Source organism: Denticeps clupeoides, chromosome 3 (assembly GCF_900700375.1).
Source record: "Denticeps clupeoides chromosome 3, fDenClu1.1, whole genome shotgun sequence".
NCBI classification, from domain to species: domain Eukaryota; kingdom Metazoa; phylum Chordata; class Actinopteri; order Clupeiformes; family Denticipitidae; genus Denticeps; species Denticeps clupeoides.
In genome coordinates this window covers 1,999,883-2,018,456 of record NC_041709.1, presented here as the reverse complement: position 1 = coordinate 2,018,456, position 18,574 = coordinate 1,999,883, and the positions used below count along the sequence as shown (strand labels likewise).

At 46.9% G+C, this 18,574-nt stretch overlaps 1 protein-coding gene across 4 annotated transcripts in view; it reads left to right on the top strand.

Moving 5' to 3' along the window:
* The window catches only part of cntfr (ciliary neurotrophic factor receptor), a 104,851-nt gene that overhangs the window by 53,853 nt on the left and 32,424 nt on the right, over positions 1 to 18,574 (top strand). For all 4 annotated transcript variants that reach the window (XM_028974916.1, XM_028974914.1, XM_028974913.1 and 1 more), the window contains exon 3: positions 3,097 to 3,330. In XM_028974916.1, the coding sequence (XP_028830749.1) occupies positions 3,097 to 3,330 (234 nt within the window). The remainder of the gene's footprint in view (positions 1 to 3,096; positions 3,331 to 18,574) is intronic.

The following is an 18,574-nucleotide window of genomic DNA, read 5'->3' as shown; positions in this document are numbered from 1 at the left end:
TTGCTTTCTCAATTTTTTTTGTTTGTAACTTTTTTTTTGTAAGGGAGGGACAGCTGTTCCTTATCTAGGGGGGATATACAGCTGTCCACCCTACAAGTCTCGTGTCCTCTGTGGCCCCACATCGCAGGTCGTAAAACTTCTAGCTCTTCCATGTGGGCGTGGAGTCCCGTCTCTTCATCCCTCCCCTGAGCCTGTCACCGCCTGCGCAGCTGCTTCACGTCCAGCGCAACCAAGTGTCAAATTAAATCTTCATTGTGCTTCTCCTATCTGTGCTTTAGCATTTCTTCTTCTTCTTCTTCCTTTTTTCTTATTTCTGTAACTTTTTACATGGGAACGCAGCAGCTATAAACCATCAGGCTCATGTGAGCATGTGTGCACAGCGCACACAGTGAAATTTGTCCTCTGCATTTAACCCATCACCCTGAGTGAGCAGTGGGCGGCCATGACAGGCGCCCGGGGAGCAGTGTGTGGGGGCGGTGCTTTGCTCAGTGGCGCCTTGGCGGATCGGGATTCGAACCGGCAACCTTCTGATCGCGGGGCCGCTTCCTTAACCACTAGGCCACCACTGCCCCAAATTAGGATGTGTGAGGTGGGCTTATACAGTGAGGAGCAGCAAGGCTTGTTGTCGCTCCTTATGACAAGTGAGCACCACTGATAAACCCCAAACATGAGCATTCACCAAACGCCATAACGAGAATTAGCAATTCAGGCCTATCAAAGGCGGCAGAGATGAGTTACTTGTGGACGCGACCGTGTCTGTGCCCAGAGTGGCAGTAGATAACGGGACAGGAAACAGGAAATGGATTTTGCCCGTGCCGCCACGCCGCTGTTCGGATGACAGGCCCTTGATGAAATCCTCAAAAGGGAACGTGACAAAGGGCAGAAGAACGAGTTAACGCCGTCTATACTTCTTACGTGCGGACCGTTTTAACAAGCTTGTTTTACAGAAGCGCCTCTGGGAAGATTTCACTCGACGGGGGTTTCCCAGTAATGAAATGTCATTAACGGGGATGGGCAAAGTTGCACTTCTTTCTTTCTTTCTTTCTTTCTTTGTTTTTCATTGAGGTCTGTGCTAAAGAACATATAGGTGGCAAGGTGAGCATAGCGCTTTGGGGAAAATGCAAAATGCTCAACGGTGGCATATGGGAATTCTGGAATATGGGAATTAAAAAATATTTTCTGCCGAGGCTCAGCACACCGCCGCTCTGTGATGAGCAATAATTCATACCTAACTGCGCTGTCATCAGAGCTCTATTGGCACAGCGCAACCAAAAATGCTGAACACGGGAAAGTTAAAGGGCCTTTTATGTGTTGACAGTGTATTCCCAGAAGGAGCGTGACAGTTGGAAGCTGTGGCATTTTGGCTTTTGGCAGGAATCATCCTGTGCGATTAAGTTTTCAGTTTGTGGGATGAAGTTTTCATGGGTGTGGACGGGCCTGTCACGGTTCTTTAGGATTTCTCCATGTTGAGGCACAATGATGGGAGTCTTTACTAAGCCAGGCCTGTCCCTCACGGTCCAGTCAGCTGAGCATTAGTGTGGCACTGAGTAAAAATAATATTTGTCATTGATTACATTGATGGCTGCAGATTTGAGCTTCTCGTCCACTGTGTTCCAGAAATTGGAAAAAAAGCAGAATACTCACATCACTGAATATAATGCATTATTAAAAAAAATATATATATATATATATTAATTGATCTCTTGGTTTTTCTCTGTTCGATCTGCCCACCAAATGCAAGAATATCAGAATTGGAGCTGTCAGTATCAGCGTAGTGAAGATGGTGAAACGCAGAATTTTAATCAGATCTGTACGGGATGTTGCTGATCTGTTTGGGATATTGCCGGTGACAGCAGCATTGAAAAGAAATGGAATACGATATAGGAAATCATATAGGATAGATAGCTATGGGTCTGTGTCTGTGAGGAACATTTTCCATTTCCTGAAGGGCTACACCACAGGAACCACCGAACACAGAAGCAGAATACTTCTTAGAACTGTATCTGAGGTTATAGTGCCACTTCTCCTTTCCACCTTTCATTTCATTTTAAAGCTCTGCTCTCTGAATTAGATTCCGTGTCACGGCAAAATGGAAAATTCATGGCGGTATGCGGCCCACAGGATCAGCCCAGTAAAATGAGTGTGACCCCCGTCTCGCAGGTCATTCGCACCCTCGGTGATAATTCAGTTCTGGGCCTGACTCCGCGGCTCGTCTGGGGAGGCACGGAACCCGAATGAATGTCAAAGAGCGTCGTCAGCAGGCTGGGCCTCGTGCTCCCAACAGCTCCCATCGTTCCACATGGTTCCTCCTCTGCCAAATGTCCGAACTCTCATGTTTGACATAACAGGCAGAAGAAGGTTTTTTTTACCAGACAGGCTTTCACATAGGTGTAACAGGAGGACATGTTTTTCCCATGATCCAATTTCTGCATTTAAAAAGGGTAATATGACTGAGCAACGTAAACACATGTCAAAATGCTGAATAAAAAAAAATCTGATCTCTGATGGCCATCTGTCCTTGTTTAGCACAGGATGTGCCCGACTGACCTCCTCTCACCCCATTCACACCTCCCTTGTGAATATGACTGAAAGGGGCTGTGCTGGCCTGGCGGGTAAGGAAGCAGACTCGTAACCCGGCGGGTTGTGGGTTCAAACCGTGATCCGCCGAGGCGCCGCTGAGGTCCTGCTCCCCGGACGCCTTTCATGGCTGCCCACTGCTCACAAAAGTTGATGGGTTACTTGCAGAGGACCCATTGCATTGTGTGCACCGCGTGCTGTGCTGCAGACTAAACCGATCACTTTCACTTTTTTCACTTAACGTTACGCCAACCTAACAAGAAATGCTGTACTGTACATTGAGGTCAAACCATGCTAAGAGTATATAAAAGTACAGTAAGAATAAGTTGAGTGTCCTAGGATGCCCATCATAATGCATCTGATGTAATAAGTGGCCAAAATCCACAAAAGTGTGTCCTGTTCCACCACTGATATCAGTAATCCTCACCCCCTAGCCTTACCCTTCCTGAAGTGTCTCATGGGTTTATCTAGTGACACAAGTGACATTTGCACTGACACCGATGTCTTCCATGGTGACAGGGGCCAGAATTCAGTATGAGAAGATTGGCAGCGATGTGACCATGCAGTGCGGCTCTCTGGGCAGCGACGCCTCGGCAACGTGGAAGGTGAACGGGACGGACGTGAGGGCGCGCCATCGGGAGGAGGGGCCTCGGCTCATTCTGATGGAGGTGGACTTGAGCCACAACGGCCTCTACAGCTGCTTCGAGAACCCCAACGGCGAACGGCGCGACCAGATCAATCTTCGCGTGGGCGGTGAGTCCGGCCTGTCAGACTGTTTTCCCTTCTCTCTCTCTCTCTCTCTCTCTCTCTCTCTCTCTGTTTTCTTCTTCCTGGTCTCCTCCCTGACCCGACCCCTTTTGTTTATATGTGTTTGTCTCATCTGTGGCTCAAACAGATGCCCAGAGAAGTCCTTCCTTCCGACTACACCAGGCCCCTTGTTGTGGACATGAACTCTCTGTGTATTTTCTGAGCCTAATTAATTACAGTGGATGTCATTACTTCTCCCCCCAGTCGACTGGACAGCCTCGCCCCCATTTTTGCTCCATTGAGGGAGTCTCTCCCATCTGTGCGGGAGTCAGAGGGCATGGATGTGCGGGGTCATCCCCCTTAAGTGGTTACAGGGTGCAGCTAGCGCGGATGTGTCACCTCTGCGGTGATTGGCTCAGGATGTTGTTGCGCCGCGTCTCCGACAAGCGTGACAGCCTGGAAGTAGCTGCCAATGTCCAGCGTGAGGTGGTCCGACCCAGCAAGGTGTTATCTTCTACGGTGATGCGTGCGGTTTGTAAGAGAGATAAGCGCAGTACAATTTCCCACCCGTCAAGACCTCGGGAATTTTTATTTTTAAAGGGAACGCTCTATTCGATGGGGAGGCGGGCCGGAATCCATATTGATATCAGCGACAAGGCGCTTCCCATAACACTTGCTGGCAGCGGTTTAATTCGCTAATCAAATTAGAGGAATCAGAGCATGAGACGAGGATAATCTGCAGAGCGCAGCTGGATGAGGTGCATCTGTTATCATATCCGTCTCGGCTTACTGGTCCATGCGAACGTCGGAATAAAACATCCGCAGCGGTGCCGCGTCACACGCGCCTTAACCTCTCAGGATATCCAAACTCTGACCTCAGGAGCCATCGGAACGTTCTGTAATCCGGTAACCATGAGAGCGCCGTAGTGTGTTTTCACCATATAATGATTTTTTTCTGTTCTTGCTGAGTGTGTAAACAGAACTCTGGGCTTTGGCCCATCGCGGAGAGACGTGGAGGACACAAAGTCTCGGCATGGTTCCGTCGCAGTCGAGCCAGTGGGATAACAAGATAAGTGCTGTGCTGAAGTGCCTGAATTAAAGTGGCAATGCTCCCAATCCCACACGCAGGGAGAGGCCCTCCACACACACGTCAAAGCCTCCATGTCAAAAAAGCACAGCCAATAATTATTGGGGAGGAGGGGGTGCCACCGTCTGCACTACGTGACCTTTAAGGCACTCATATTTAAATCATTAGAAAATGGATTAAAATGAAAACTGGCTTACATGAATAAAATGAGACTTTAAATGTGCTTTTTTTTTTTTCGGAAATCCCAAACTTTGAAGACGTTTCAAACGGAAAGACCCAATCGGGAGGATTGAAAGGTTTCATGCACTGTACTCACACACTTAAACCCCCTCTGTTTTTATCAACTGCTAAGACAAATGCAAAGTGCGTGCCGTAGAAATATTCTACCATTTTTTTGGTAGGCAAGGCAAGTGAGTTTGAATTTACTGTATTCAAATGTTTTATGTCAATTGGCAGAGTTGATTCAGTATTTTAAGACTAATCTTAACATCCGAAAAACTGCAAAGAAGGCTGATTTGATTGGATGATGTTGAATGGCCATATACTGTGTAAAAATATGTCTGAAGGAAATTAAACGGATCAAAAATATTCATTTTTATTATACAAATCTCTATTTTGACTGAACATATTTCTGAAACAGCTTTCGAACAATATATTTTCTCAACACAATCAATCGAATTCGACTCCTCCAATTCACAGAGACATCACTTTTCTTCAGCTTTAAAGGTTGCGCTGTGGGCTGAGGTGCAACTGTGCCGCTGTTAGATCGAAATGTACACCGTGAAATAGCAGTATGTGCCGCTTGCTCGGCGTGTTCAGAAGTCCCTGTTTTCTCTTGCAGGAGAACGTGTCAGTTTTCTGTTAACCCGACGACCACAAGCGTTTGATGTTAAAATAATTAATCTGCTCTCAACATGGCAACAGGGGCTCCAGACAGGTAAACAGATATTGCAGCAGAAGTGAAAAATGAGGGTACTGACCGTGCATCACCCCAACCGCACAGTCAAGCCCCCCCATAGGACGTGACACAAAGCCAGAAATCCCATTCCCTCAAGCAATGGGTAAAACAGAAGAGCAGAGCACAGCGAGTTTACTCCTGTAAACTTCCTGTCTTGAGGCATCCCGCCTTCTATATCCATTTGGCTGAGCTGAACAAGAGAATCCCATTAAAGGGCCATGTATTTGTCCTCCCCGCGGACCGCATCTCCGAGAGGAAGTGCCGCTTCCAGGGAGGCGGGCCTGGTGTAAATGATGCCGAGAGCAGAAGCTGGGCCGTGTTACATGCATACAGACGCTTGTGTAGTGGGATGTAGGATGTTCTGTTGTTCTCCGGTGCTTGTCAAAAATGAGACAAGTTCACAATGGAAGTCACGCACAACGGAAGTCAAGCACTTTCTGTGCACTTTGAAAAATAAAGGTCCTGGCTCCAACTTTTTCACGTGTTTTTCCACCTTGACTAACCACATTCGTTACGAATCCCCTGGAAACGGTGATGAAATGATGTTGAGTTAAAGAGATCTTGAAGGCTTTCCTGGCCTTCCTCTTATTTCTCCAGAACTTCCTGATAAGGGATTTGCTGTCAGGGAAGAGGTTTTTTTTTAAGCCAAAAGGAAAACAGCATAGTTCAGTTTCTGGCAAAATCGAAGTGATCGGGGTGATTTACCTTATTACTAATGGCCGCCACTTTCTGCATTGTCCTCTCGGACATTTAAGGACCAACTCCAAATCTCTTGTTTTTTTCCCCCCATTAGATTTATTGTAGGGCCTGATATTTTGTTTATGGCTCGTATCTCTTGAGGAGTGCGGTGAATAGGTCAGCCAAGTGTAGCGTGGAGTAATTACATCAGCCGGGACAGAACAGCTCTGTTAAGACACAGCGAGGAGAACAGCGCAGGAAAGCAGCTCAGCTGGGCTCGCTCGTGTCTCTTTTTATTCATGCCTCGGCTACTGGCAGACTCTTTAATTGCTTTAAATTGTTCTGAGCGGTGTCCATTCTGAAGGGAACAGAGGAGAAATGAGTAAAGACGTTAGTTAGAACGTATTTTAAGCAAGAATGACATTAAGAAGGTGTTTGTTAAATGATTGCTCAGATGATTGCACTTCTGTTGATTTGACCTCCTGGACGTTTTTTGGGGGGCTTTTTGGGCCTGCAACTGTCTTTAATCGAAGAGCATTATGGACTGTGACTAAAACTGTGTAGACTAATGCTATTATAAACTGGCCTTTAAAACAGCGGAATGGCTGCGTGAGCTTAGAGTGCGTGACCAATGGCGAGAGAGATACATGCTAATGTTTTGCGCCCCTTGCTGTGTCGGGGGCTGGGACTGAGGTGTAGTTAACCATAATAGTACAGTAATTCAATTTAAAGAGACCTAGAACCCAATCAAGCCTAATATGTCACGAAATTCACAGTGGCGAACAAGGCACAGTTCATCAGACATCCAATTAAACGATTTCAGACGTTCGGCTGTGATTGTTAACAGAACAAATGTTCATTTGTCTGCCATGGTAACATGCTGTCTTCTTAGAGAAACAGAAGGTGATAACACCTTCTTCAACAAGTGACTGATTTTATTCCTGCTTTCTGTCATTAGGAGATGCTGGAACATATTTTTTTGTCTTTAACTCATGGGTAAAGATGGAAATAAAAACATTAGGCACCGTGGTTAAAGTAAAATAATAAGAAGATTCATATTACTGAAAATTAATCTCAAAATGCTTAAAACTATTTTGATGATTCCGTTATTGAAAGTGTGTGCAGTAACTGAAAAGTCATTTTTATTTTATTCCATCACAATAGCGTTGACTACAATTAAAGATTATGAAACTGCATTCCCTGCTCCAGCAGAATAGATTAGCAGCAGTGATGAAAGTCTGCTGCGTCTCCAAGTGTCCCCTTAATCTCGAGACATTCCACGGGGGAAACAAAAGGGACTGTTCTTGTTTTTCGGGACTTAGATAGTAATGCCATTACATTTACAGTGAAAACAGCCATGTGTGGGACGCAGCAGAAATGCAGAGTCTGGGTTCACCGTATGGTAGCCCACACATACGCACCCGTGCTAGATGAAAAGAATCAAAACATTACAAGAGGCAGAGGCAGGTTCTGTCAGATGAGCTTGGTTTATTACAGAATAACACTTGGCTATTGATTTTGGCTCGATTCAAATTCATGTTTTCTGGTAGCACTAGGAGCAGGGAGTTAGAACGTCCTGATTGAAGGCTGCCGGAGCTGTTTAAATATGCTCCCGTTTCTTCAAACAGCGGCCCACACACTCTCCTAACACGCTTCCTTCAAGGTGGGGGCCAGCAGCAGAGAGACGACATGGGGCCAGGATTTTACAGGTTGCATGCATCTGTCTTGTTATCCAGGTCAAACTTCGAGGCAATTCGTGCAGAGAACACCTAATAATTGATGGTGTCTTTGCATTAATGTGATGGATTCTGTGCTCTTCTCATGCAATGTGGATTGCACTGAGATCACCAAGTAGATATCCAAGTTATAAAAAAGCCCTCAGTGACTGGCGTGAGGAACTAATCACCCAGGATACAGAGGACAAGCCCTCGGTGGTGCTTCGCGCTGTGCTTATGCACGCTGAAGGACTGCGGCTCATATGCATTGCTCAGATGCTCAGTCAACATTTAAACGCCGTGCTGGATGTGTCTCAGGGAGTGAAGCACCTCGACAGCCTTCAGCAGAGACAGGAGTCGAGTGACAATACTCATATAGCAGCGCACGCGGAGGATGGATTGGACACGCCAAGCGGAGATCACAAAATGCTTGAGTGTCTGGATTTGTGTGAGGCATGGAGTTGGACGATAGTCTAGTGAGCACCATATGAAGAACAGCCTGCAATCTATTACCGAGTGATGAAATGACTAATGTGCGGCACGAGATTTCTGCGGTGTTTCAAAGTATTTGTCCCCATCTCCTCACTCTGTGCCATTGAACCTGTTTTCCTCGCTGGGAAATATGGAAAGCAGCTGGGTGATGCAAAAAAAAAAAAAAAAATGGAAAAATGCTTTTTGCTTCTAACAGGTGGGGTCATGTAGAGATTAGCTTTATCACGCTTTGAAAAGGATGGAAAATCATTTCCGAGTTCCTGCCTCATAATCTCTCGTGGGCCTGTGTTGCCAGCTAATCAAGATAGATGGAATAAAAAAAGTCACGCGCCAGTGACTCCTCATTCAGTGCCAGCGATCTACATGCATGAGATTAGCCAGACAGTTTGCATGCCAAATATTGAATAAATAGGCCCTCTTAGACCAGACTGGAGTTCATAAATCTCAGTCCCTCTAAGCCTCAAACTGTTGACTGTGACAGACATGGACGCCGCATTGTCCCTGCAGCAAGGCCACCATACATCTACTGTCCCTGCTCGCACGTTGCAGTGCAATTTTCGCACCACCCATCAACATGTGCTTTTATTGTTTTTCTTTATTCATTTTATAATGATTGAGGGCTCTGGCTGAAAGAGACCAGCTTCAGCATCTGGCATGTGTGACATTGTCAGCCTAAACATGACTTTGACTTTGAAATTTGAAACCGTTGCAAAGAGGCTGTTGCAAATAAACTAAAGTAAAGTAATTCCTATAACAATGTGGCAGTAGGGCCGCCAAGTGCACGGTTTTTACAGCTGATGCCTCAGATAAGGCCAACCGGTCATAATCTGTCATTGTGGATACAAGTCCAATAAAACAAACATGGCGGTAAACAGAGTGGACCCAAGGCTACGGTGACGGGTTTTTTTTATATACGAATGAGAACAAAAGGGAAATGAAGGACAGGTGTGAACATAAAGCTAATAACTGGTACACAGGTGCACACAATACACTAGAGCTCAACTTTAAATAGTAAAAAAATGGAGGTCTCAGGCGCAGGGGCCACTCGCGGCCTAATGATAATAGTAAACACTGAGGTTATTATGATCAGGACGTGGGCCAACTGTATAAATAATGTAAAAATGACGGAACAGGAGCCGAGCCGGGCTCCCTGCAGGCTTCGTTTGCGCCGACCATAATGAGCAGCAGCACTAAGTCCATTGTGTGAATTATTAAAAAGCCGTGCAATTACACAAGAATATACTGCAAGGTCGAGAGGAGCTATTAGCAAGGTTTGCTGCAAGCCTCCCAGAGTTCACAGGGTGTTTAAGAGGCATCCATTATTCTCTGTTTGAACCATAAAAAAGACCACTGCTGTAAAGTTATTATTTATAACATGCCTTTTAATTCTGAACCGTACGGCATTGCAGTGTTTTCAGTGGAAAAACAGATGTATCGTACGTACATCAGACTGTGGCTTTCCCCAAAACTCCATTTGAAAGCACATTCCGTCCCAACCGTCCCCCTGAAAAGCCAAAACGTGTCACTTTTGCACATTACTGGAAATTTCGGCCAATTATAAAGTTCACAACATGTGCTAGAATAAATTACCAACATTTCCTGCCCACTCCTACTTGGGATGTGATCAGCGCCCCTGCGGCAGGGCGTAGGTTAATTCTCCCGGGGCGGGAAGAAAACCATCAACTCACGGCGCCACACGACTGAGTCTACAACCGATCTGACCGCATCCGCGCGGCCCACGCGGAAATCTCCTTTTTGAGCCGCCACTCGTCTGCCCAGGGCGGGCCGGCCCCGGTGAAATGTCCGTCTTCGTGACTGAGTGCCATGCGCTCCTGCACAAAGACAATTATGAGCTGTGGCGGTTATCTGGACGAGCGGGTTCCCGTTCCGGACTCTTTCGCGCCACTGCAGAACGGCGGAAGGACTAGAAGAGGCCTTGAGAGACCCGAGCGGGCTCCTCATGTTCGTGAGATGTATTGATTTTCGCCCCTCTGTCGCTTCTCATATTAAGGCCCTAAGTGATTTAGCAGAAGATCTGATTAATGAGGGTCGTTATGGACATCAATACATGCGTGCGTGCAAAAGTTCAGGGGCTACGTGTGCGTGCATACGTGTGACCGTTGCTCGGTCGTCTTGACATCGGCTCGAAGGGAAGACGCTCCGGGCGTAAGGCAGGCCTGCACCACCTCCGGGCACATTACCCTGAGCGTTGGAAATGAGATTTGCGAGGCCCACAGGTTGTAAATCGGGCGCCGCCGCCCGTGATTGACAGCGGAGTCCATAATTATGCTGCGGGGCTGTACAGAGGTGCAATTGGCTGTCCTCTCTGCACATGAGGAATTCAATTACCGGCCCGGGCTCCTCTGAGCTCGCAGATAACACTTGATGAGTGACACAATCGATGAATATTCATTCTTAAAAAGTTCATTAAGAATACAATTAGGACGCAGCCTCCCTGAAATGGAGTCGGTGTTTATGTTCAGCGTTATCGCGTAGATTAAACAAGACAAACGGAGAAAAGGAAGCCATAAAAAATCCCAACGACAGCTTGCTGTAATGATGCGAGCGGACATGAGGGTTTTTTTTTTATATTTACACTCGGTTCACATTCATGCGGCTTTACTGCGCCGCTCGGAACCACCTGATTCCGAAAGTGGGAATTATCAGCGTGAAAGCCTGTGTTTATGTGCTGATAACTCCCTCCTACTGTACGCTAATCATTCGTGGAGCTCGAGGGCCGAGCGTCTGAGCTCTGGAAGCACTTAGACCAAGTCCAAAACAAACTCCGTCATTATTAGTATTATCCATTACCTACTGCTAAAACATGGCCGCTACGCAAGGCGAGCGCCAGGCGCTGAACGTGATGTATAAAGACGGAGGCGAGGGGTGTGTAACGCCAGCGGCACGGCGTACAAAGAAACTGTTGTCTCGTCCGCTTGTATTTAGGGGGCGTTTCTGGTGGGTGCTGCTTACTTGAAGTTGCCATTAAGTAGGGCAAGCACTCATCCGGCTTTTGAGTTTGCGCTGCGGTTTCCCATGGTGCTTCACTTCGTCGCCTTCTGCCCTCGAACATCCCATCTCAATTTTCCTATTAAAAATAAAATAAATAAATAAATAAATACAACACAATATTGTAAAACTGTGTCCACAGTTTCAGATATTGGACTTGGTGTACACGTGTTAGCCTGTAATATATGTGCATCTTGGCTTCTTTTATTAGTGTATCTTTCGTGAGAAATTAGCTTAGACAAACTCCCCCTAAGTGACAAATGCTGTGGTTGAACAGTTTTCTGAATTAGCTCTTAATGACACATTAATGGAAAAATTGGCCAGCCGTGCGTGCCGCTGTGATTAGGGCTGTGACAGCACGCCACTGACAGCATGGAGAGAGAGAGAGAGAGAGCCATCCATCGATTACTGTTAAAATGCATTACCTTAGTCGCTAAGCGCGTGACAGTCACTCATTTATATGAGCCAGAGCGCACATCAGCGATACACACGCACGCTCACACACAGACACGCACCTCTCAGTCCGACTGTATTTGCAGGGACAATGTAGTATGAGTCTATGTAAGTTTAATACCCGACCCCAAGCTAATGTATGTCTTCATGGACACCTGGATGGTGTTTTTCTGTCAAAGCTAACCTTTCATATGTAAGTGTTTAATTTACAATTTAATATGAATGTGGTTTTTTTCCTAAAATAAATAAGGAACATGTAATCAGTATGTAAGCAGATAATAATAATTTGGGGCAGTGGTGGCCTAGCGGTTAAGGAAGGTTGCCGGTTCGAATCCCGATCTGCCAAGGTGCTACTGAGGTGCCACTGAGCAAAGCACCGTCCCCACACACTGCTCCCCGGGCCCCTGTCATGGCTGCCCACTGCTCACTCAGGGTGATGGGATAAATGCAGAGGACAAATTGTGCTGTGCTGCTGTGTGTGTGACTTCACTTCACTTTTTAATTTTTTTTATTTTTTTTTATTAATATTAGTCTTTCGGGTAATTACAATACAATAGGTTGCCATTCACGTTAAAACATCATTATGCACATTTGCTTATAATCTCATTTGATATATTTGATTGGTTAAATTATGTCTTTAATGATTTGTCCACACATTGAATTATTAGGGCAGTTGGTGGGCTAGCAGGTAAGGAAACAGATCCTTTATCTGAAGGTTGCGAATCCCGAACTGCCAAGGTGCCACTGAGGTGCCACTGAGCAAAGCACCGTCCCCACACACTGCTCCCCGGGCGCCTGTCATGGCTGCCCACTGCTCACTCAGGGTGATGGTGAAAAGCAGAGGACACATTTCGTTGTATGGTCTGTCACAGTCACTTTCACTTTTTCCCTTTCACTTCAGATTGTTATGGCTGATATGTACGGAATCTGTGTCCCTACAGACATATGTAGAAATGCACTCAGTAATACATGCAGCAAAGTTGCAAGAGTGCAGCAATGGCTGTGAAATCTGAGTCAGAAATCCCCTTTGAAATAGTTGGTTGTACCAGGGTTCTCAATAAAAAAAGTCTCCATGGAAGTCTTATCTCATCATCTCCAGAAGGGTTGGGTTTTTTTTTTTTGTCCCTTCTCATACAAGAAAAATTAGACATTGTTTGTATAGGCCTGATATATGGTTTTATCTTCTCTTAATTTTCTTAATGTGTTTTCCTGTGTCCCTCATTCTGAGGTAAATTCCATACAAATGGGACCTAGAGCACTGTCCTCTAGGAATGTGTAGACTGAGGACACTTCAGACGTCCCTTTTCTGCTGAGCAGGCAGGAATCCTCCTGTAGGCACAAAATCAATTGCACCCATGGAAACCTGCCGCTTAGTTCACTCCGGTTTAACTCCGACAGTTTTGGCGGCCGAGCCTTTTATAGCCACTCAGAACTTACCCATAAAATTTTTGGTGAAGGAGTTATTCAGGCTTCGGGCCGCGGGGGGAAAGAAGTGTGTAGCGTTCATGTTATGATTTGACCAATCAGTGCGGTCGCACGTCCTCAAATACAATTCACCGCTTTGGGCTGAATGGGACAAAGCACTGCCGATGTGCGGTGAATGGCCCTCCATCAGTGGCCGTCTTTTGGTGTCACTGGAAGTAAGGGGGCCTGGAGGGGCCACAGCTTGGTGGAACATAGAGTGAATGAGCCCAACGCAGCGGGGGGGGGCAAAAGCGGACCCCAGAAGCTCACCCTCTCCCTGCTGCACGGTCGCAAGAACTCTTGCTCTTTTATGCTCTCAGCTCTGTCCCCACGTATCTCCCCTCCATAACCAGGGACAGGAAATTCGGAAACACGTATAACAGATATAGCGGATGGCTAAGCGGAGTTCGTTTGTTACTCTTCATGGTTTCGTGTGTGTGGGTTTTTTTTTGTGAGTAGAACCTGTCAGAGATTCTGGGCACAAGCTTCCAGAACTCATTTCTAACAGTCAAATGCATTTTGGAAACGCATATTTAACAGGCACTTGAGCAAACGATCTGATTGTAGACAAAAAAAAAAACTAAACAAAAAAGTTTGTGCCGAGCCAGTGCACACGGCGCATTTCCTCTGACCGCTGACTTGGACGCCGACGACTTTGAACGTTCATCTGGTTCTTGGCCAGGCAGTTGCCACGATCGCTGCGAATGATGATTCCTCAAAACAGCGCAGCCCGGTTAAAGGTCGGCAACCTTGGCACCCACCGAAACACACGCGCGGGAAAGAAGAGAGACGGAGACGGAGAGAAATCACGGTTCAGAAAAGGGAGCCTGAGACCTCCACATCATCACCGCTGCGGGCCGAAACGCGCGGCGTCTGCGGCAACGCAACGCGCATGAAAGCCGAGCGACGCCGCATTCATCGGGTGGGATTAGGTTTTGTGCGCCTCCGCACGGCTCCGCGCGCCGTAATTAGCGTTGTCACATTCCATCCGCATCCATCGGCGGGCGTAGCCGCCTCCGGGACGCCCCTCCTCCTGCTCACCCGGACCAAGCCGTCCACGCACTTTCTTTTCTGTGTGTGTGTCAGAATGAAACAGAAGAACTTCAATCCCCGTGTGAAGTAATCCTCTTTGTGTCTCGCTCATTTATAGGACGTCCAGCGCCTTATTGTGCCGGCACGGAGATTGTCTGCCCCCCCCCCCCCCCCCCTCCCTCAGGCCTATTACCATACAGACACCCAAATGTGGGAGAAAAGACCCCCCCACACCCTCTTTTCAGTTTCGCGCTGTTGGCCCTTTAAAGTTGTCGTCCAGCGCACAGGGGTCACCGGCAGGGACCGGCGTACGCGTCTCCGCTTTTTTCCGGATGTGGAACCGTCGCCGCTGTCCGAATGAATGGCGGAGGCTCTGTTCTTCACTGCGTTCACTGCACGGCGCGCCAGTGCATGAGATTCGCTTGTTGTTGTTGTTGTTGTTGTTGTTGTTTTTTTTTGCTGGGACTTGATATATTCTGTGTTAGAGAAGTGACTCTTTGTGTTGCGGTGCTTTTGTTCGAAGGCCGTTGTTTCCACAGGGGGTTTGGTAGAGGGAATGACCAGGCATTTTTCAGCCTCAGAATGTCTCTTCACTTGACTGGTGCAGCTCTGGAGATAGCAGGTTCAGATGCAGGACAAGTGGGATTCGAACCTGTATTACCATTGATGTAAAGTGTAAAGTGAAGTTATTGTCACATGTGATACGCAGCAGCACAGCACACGATGCACACAGTGAAATTTGTCCTCTGGATTTAGCCGGGGAGCAGTGTGTGGGGACGGTGCTTTGCTCAGGGGTACCTTGGCGGATCAGGATTCGAACCGGCAACCTTCTGATTACGGGGCCGCTTCCTTAACCGCTAGGCCACCACTGCCCCGCTGTGACCTTGATAGGTTGAAGGTCATTTCCAAATGTCCATGTTTTGCATTGTTTAAATAGAAAATATCATCAAGTAAGCAAGAAATAGTCACTGATAGCAAATAAATATAGAAATAAAAACCCACATTTGCTGATGCACCTGAAGTAGGACAGTTTTATCAGCTATCTAATCATTAATGGACCTTAAAGTGACAGATGTGCAATAATGAACAGGGTTCTAGTGTGATTTCAAGATTAATTATTTCTTATTATTTGCTTTTCTGGATGCATGCAGATATTGCATTCATTAATAGCCATTTCCAGCTACCATAGCTGGAATTTACAACATGGTGCCTGGACAGGACCAACAGAATCAATATTACGGATCAATATGATGCCAACCGAGTATAATATGTTATAGAACTGAAAGGGTTTTAAACAGCCACGTCCACTGCTGTCAGTGTTCATAACTAGTTGGCCGAGAATCAGTTTGACGGTGGTAGAAATAAAACAGGCTCATTTTCAGGAATCGTTCCGCTGTTGAGGTAATTATGGCCCACAGGTCAATAGACCACTGACCTTGGTGCCCATGGGCAGGTCAAGCAGAAAAAGGCGGGGCGAGGAGCAATTTTCACCGACGCTGGCCTTGTTGCACATGCGTCCCGGTCTTCCGTCTGGGATCGGGACACCGGTGCCTTCCTGCTCTCCGCTGGGCTCCATTAAAACGATAAAAGCGCACAGAGACAGGCTCGCAGCATCAGATAAGTCTGGAGATAGAGCGGGGTGGTCTGGCCCTGGGGTGGAGATTGGAGCAGCGGCGCTGTAATCTCATAATCCCATTAATTATTACACACAGTCATTATGGAAAAAGACATAATCCCCTGAGAAACCGAATCCTTTTTGGATGACTGTACAGGAGACGAGATGGGGAAAGAGATCCCATTTTCACCACCAGTGTGGTGCACCTTTTTTTCGGAGACAGAAAGGCAGAATATATATGACTATTTTATCTTGAGGCAACCTGCCACTGGCATTAAGTGGAACAGACTCCCATCAACCCTAAATTGCTCTTGCAGACAGACATCGTCGGACGGTTAATGCTGCCGTTCCACGTAGCATTAATCCAAAAAGGAAAAAAATGCGGAAAGGACGGAAAAAGAAAAGATGCAGCAGGTTCCAGAATGTTCTCCCATCTGTGGGTAAATAACATTAATTATGGGACTGGAGCAGGAGGAGCACAGTCCCGTTTTAGGGATTCTGGCGAATGGAGCAGATGTCTGAGAGGGAATCTGTCCGGCTCTCCGGAGATTGAAACAGAGCATCTTCTGCTGGCAGGTGATTTGTCCTCGTTGTAGACGTCTGCAGCATTAAGAGGGACGGAGCAGTGCCTGGCAGCCAGTCGCGATTCTGCTCAACGTCGGGCCGCGTTTAGAGAGATTGCGGCGTTCGTTTGCATGTTTTTGGTGGCAGCGCCGCGTTGCAGATGGCTTGCTTTGAAGCGGCGGCTGCGAGAGCCTCCAGAATCTTCCTGCCGTTTGTGTGGACGCGACGCAGAAGATGGAGGTCATCCATCTTGCCTGCTGTTTCTCATTGACAAAGCGAAAATATCTATTTTGCCGAGGCTTGTTTGTATATGAGTTGGGGGGAAGAATGTTTCCCTCTGAGCGATAATGCATTTCATCAGGATGCAATAATCTTCCACAGTTTCATGCCGTTGGGCCAGACTTCGCATCGCCGTTTGTTTGGAAGCGTGAATGAGCGACTCCTCCCAGCGTCCTTCTCCTCCAACTTGTTGCGGTCAAAGAGGCCTGACGAGGAAGAAGCGAGAGACGTGCAGACAGGCCTTCTGGATTGGCCAAGTGAAATATTCACTTTGATTGCAAACTCAAACCTGCTTGTGATGTTTAGTCCACTTCAGTCTTTCAGGAGGAGCCATGCTCTCACTTATCGGGTTACAGCACTTCTGTCATTTGCATTAAATCTGCCAATTGACAGTAATTAGGCCCAGACAGTCATCTGCTGATCAATTATTCAAGCTGCAAGCAGGGCACTGGCTCCCTCTCTTAACATCTTCATCAGCCCTCTCCTGCTTGTCACGAGCCAGGATGGGGCTGGAGCCCAGCACAATGGGTGTGCGGTTATGGAGAAGGGTGGAGGACGGGATGAATTAAGAAATGGATGGATTGGCGGCAGACAAAACAAACCCAGCGGCAGACGGACGTACTCTGCAACAGGATGCATTTACAGGGCGGGGTGGATATACAGAACACTAGGATTTAGTAGTAAGTGTATCAAATCTCAAAGTCAAACTCAAGCAAAGTCCAGAAACCACAATGCGAAAACCAGAGATGTGTGGTGATGACGTGCGGTGAAAACAAGTGAACTGCAGCAATACTGGGAAGTAAAAACGAGACTGGCACAGATAGTGTTGTACCCAGCCACTGTGGGGCAGTGGTGGCCTAGCGGTTAAGGAAGCGGCCCCGTAATCAGAAGGTTGCCGGTTCGAATCCCGATCTGCCGAGGTGCCACTGAGGTGCCACTGAGCAAAGCAGCGTCTCCACACACTGCTCCCCGGGCACCTGTCATGGCTGCCCACTGCTCACTCAGGGTGATGGGATAAATGCAGAGGACAAATTTCACTGTGTGCACCGTGTGCTGTGCTGCTGTGTATCATATGTGACAATCACTTCACTTTACTTTACACTGAGGAAAGAGCAATGAACTCATCGTTTTACAGAATATCTGTGTATTGATTTCTCTCTTTTCTTAAAAATTAATTCATTTTATAGACACAACAGTATACATAGTGAACATTTTGGAGATTTTATTCAAAAGCTATTTTTGCTGCATTGTTAAATTTCAAGAATAGTCAAAAGGGCTAAACACTGATACTTGGTGGCCTAGTGGTTAAAGAAGGGACCCCGTAATCAGAAGGTTGCCGGTTCGAATACCGATCCTGAGCAAAGCACCGTCCCCACACACTGCTCCCCGGGCGCCTGTCATGGCCGCCCACTGCTCACTAAGGTCGATGGTTAAAAGCAGAGGACACAATTCGTTGTGTCACCGTGTGCTGTGCTCCTGTGTTTCACAATGACAATCACTTTCACCACTCATATGGTTCTCACCCCTTGATTTCTAAATGATCTCAGAATATTAACAGATGCATTGGGACATATTTTTACTATATATACAGTTTCAAATGACAACCCTCATGCAGAAGAATTCTGGTGTATTGGTTTATTGAATAATGCAAAATTCTTGAGACTTCCCTTATTGTCATAACTGATTTTTTTTGTTACAATAGAACTTTTCTAAACATCAGTGTCCCTCCCTGGACATCTCGCATTTTCTCTAATTGGACGTGAAGTCTCTTGTGAATGTGCAGCTCTGATCTCTGCAGAACTGGAGGCTGCATCGTGTGCAGAATTAACCGCAATTGGCATGTTTTACAAACACAGGACAGGGGACCCGTTTGATCGCAGCTTGGGGCCCGGCTATCAGTTCGT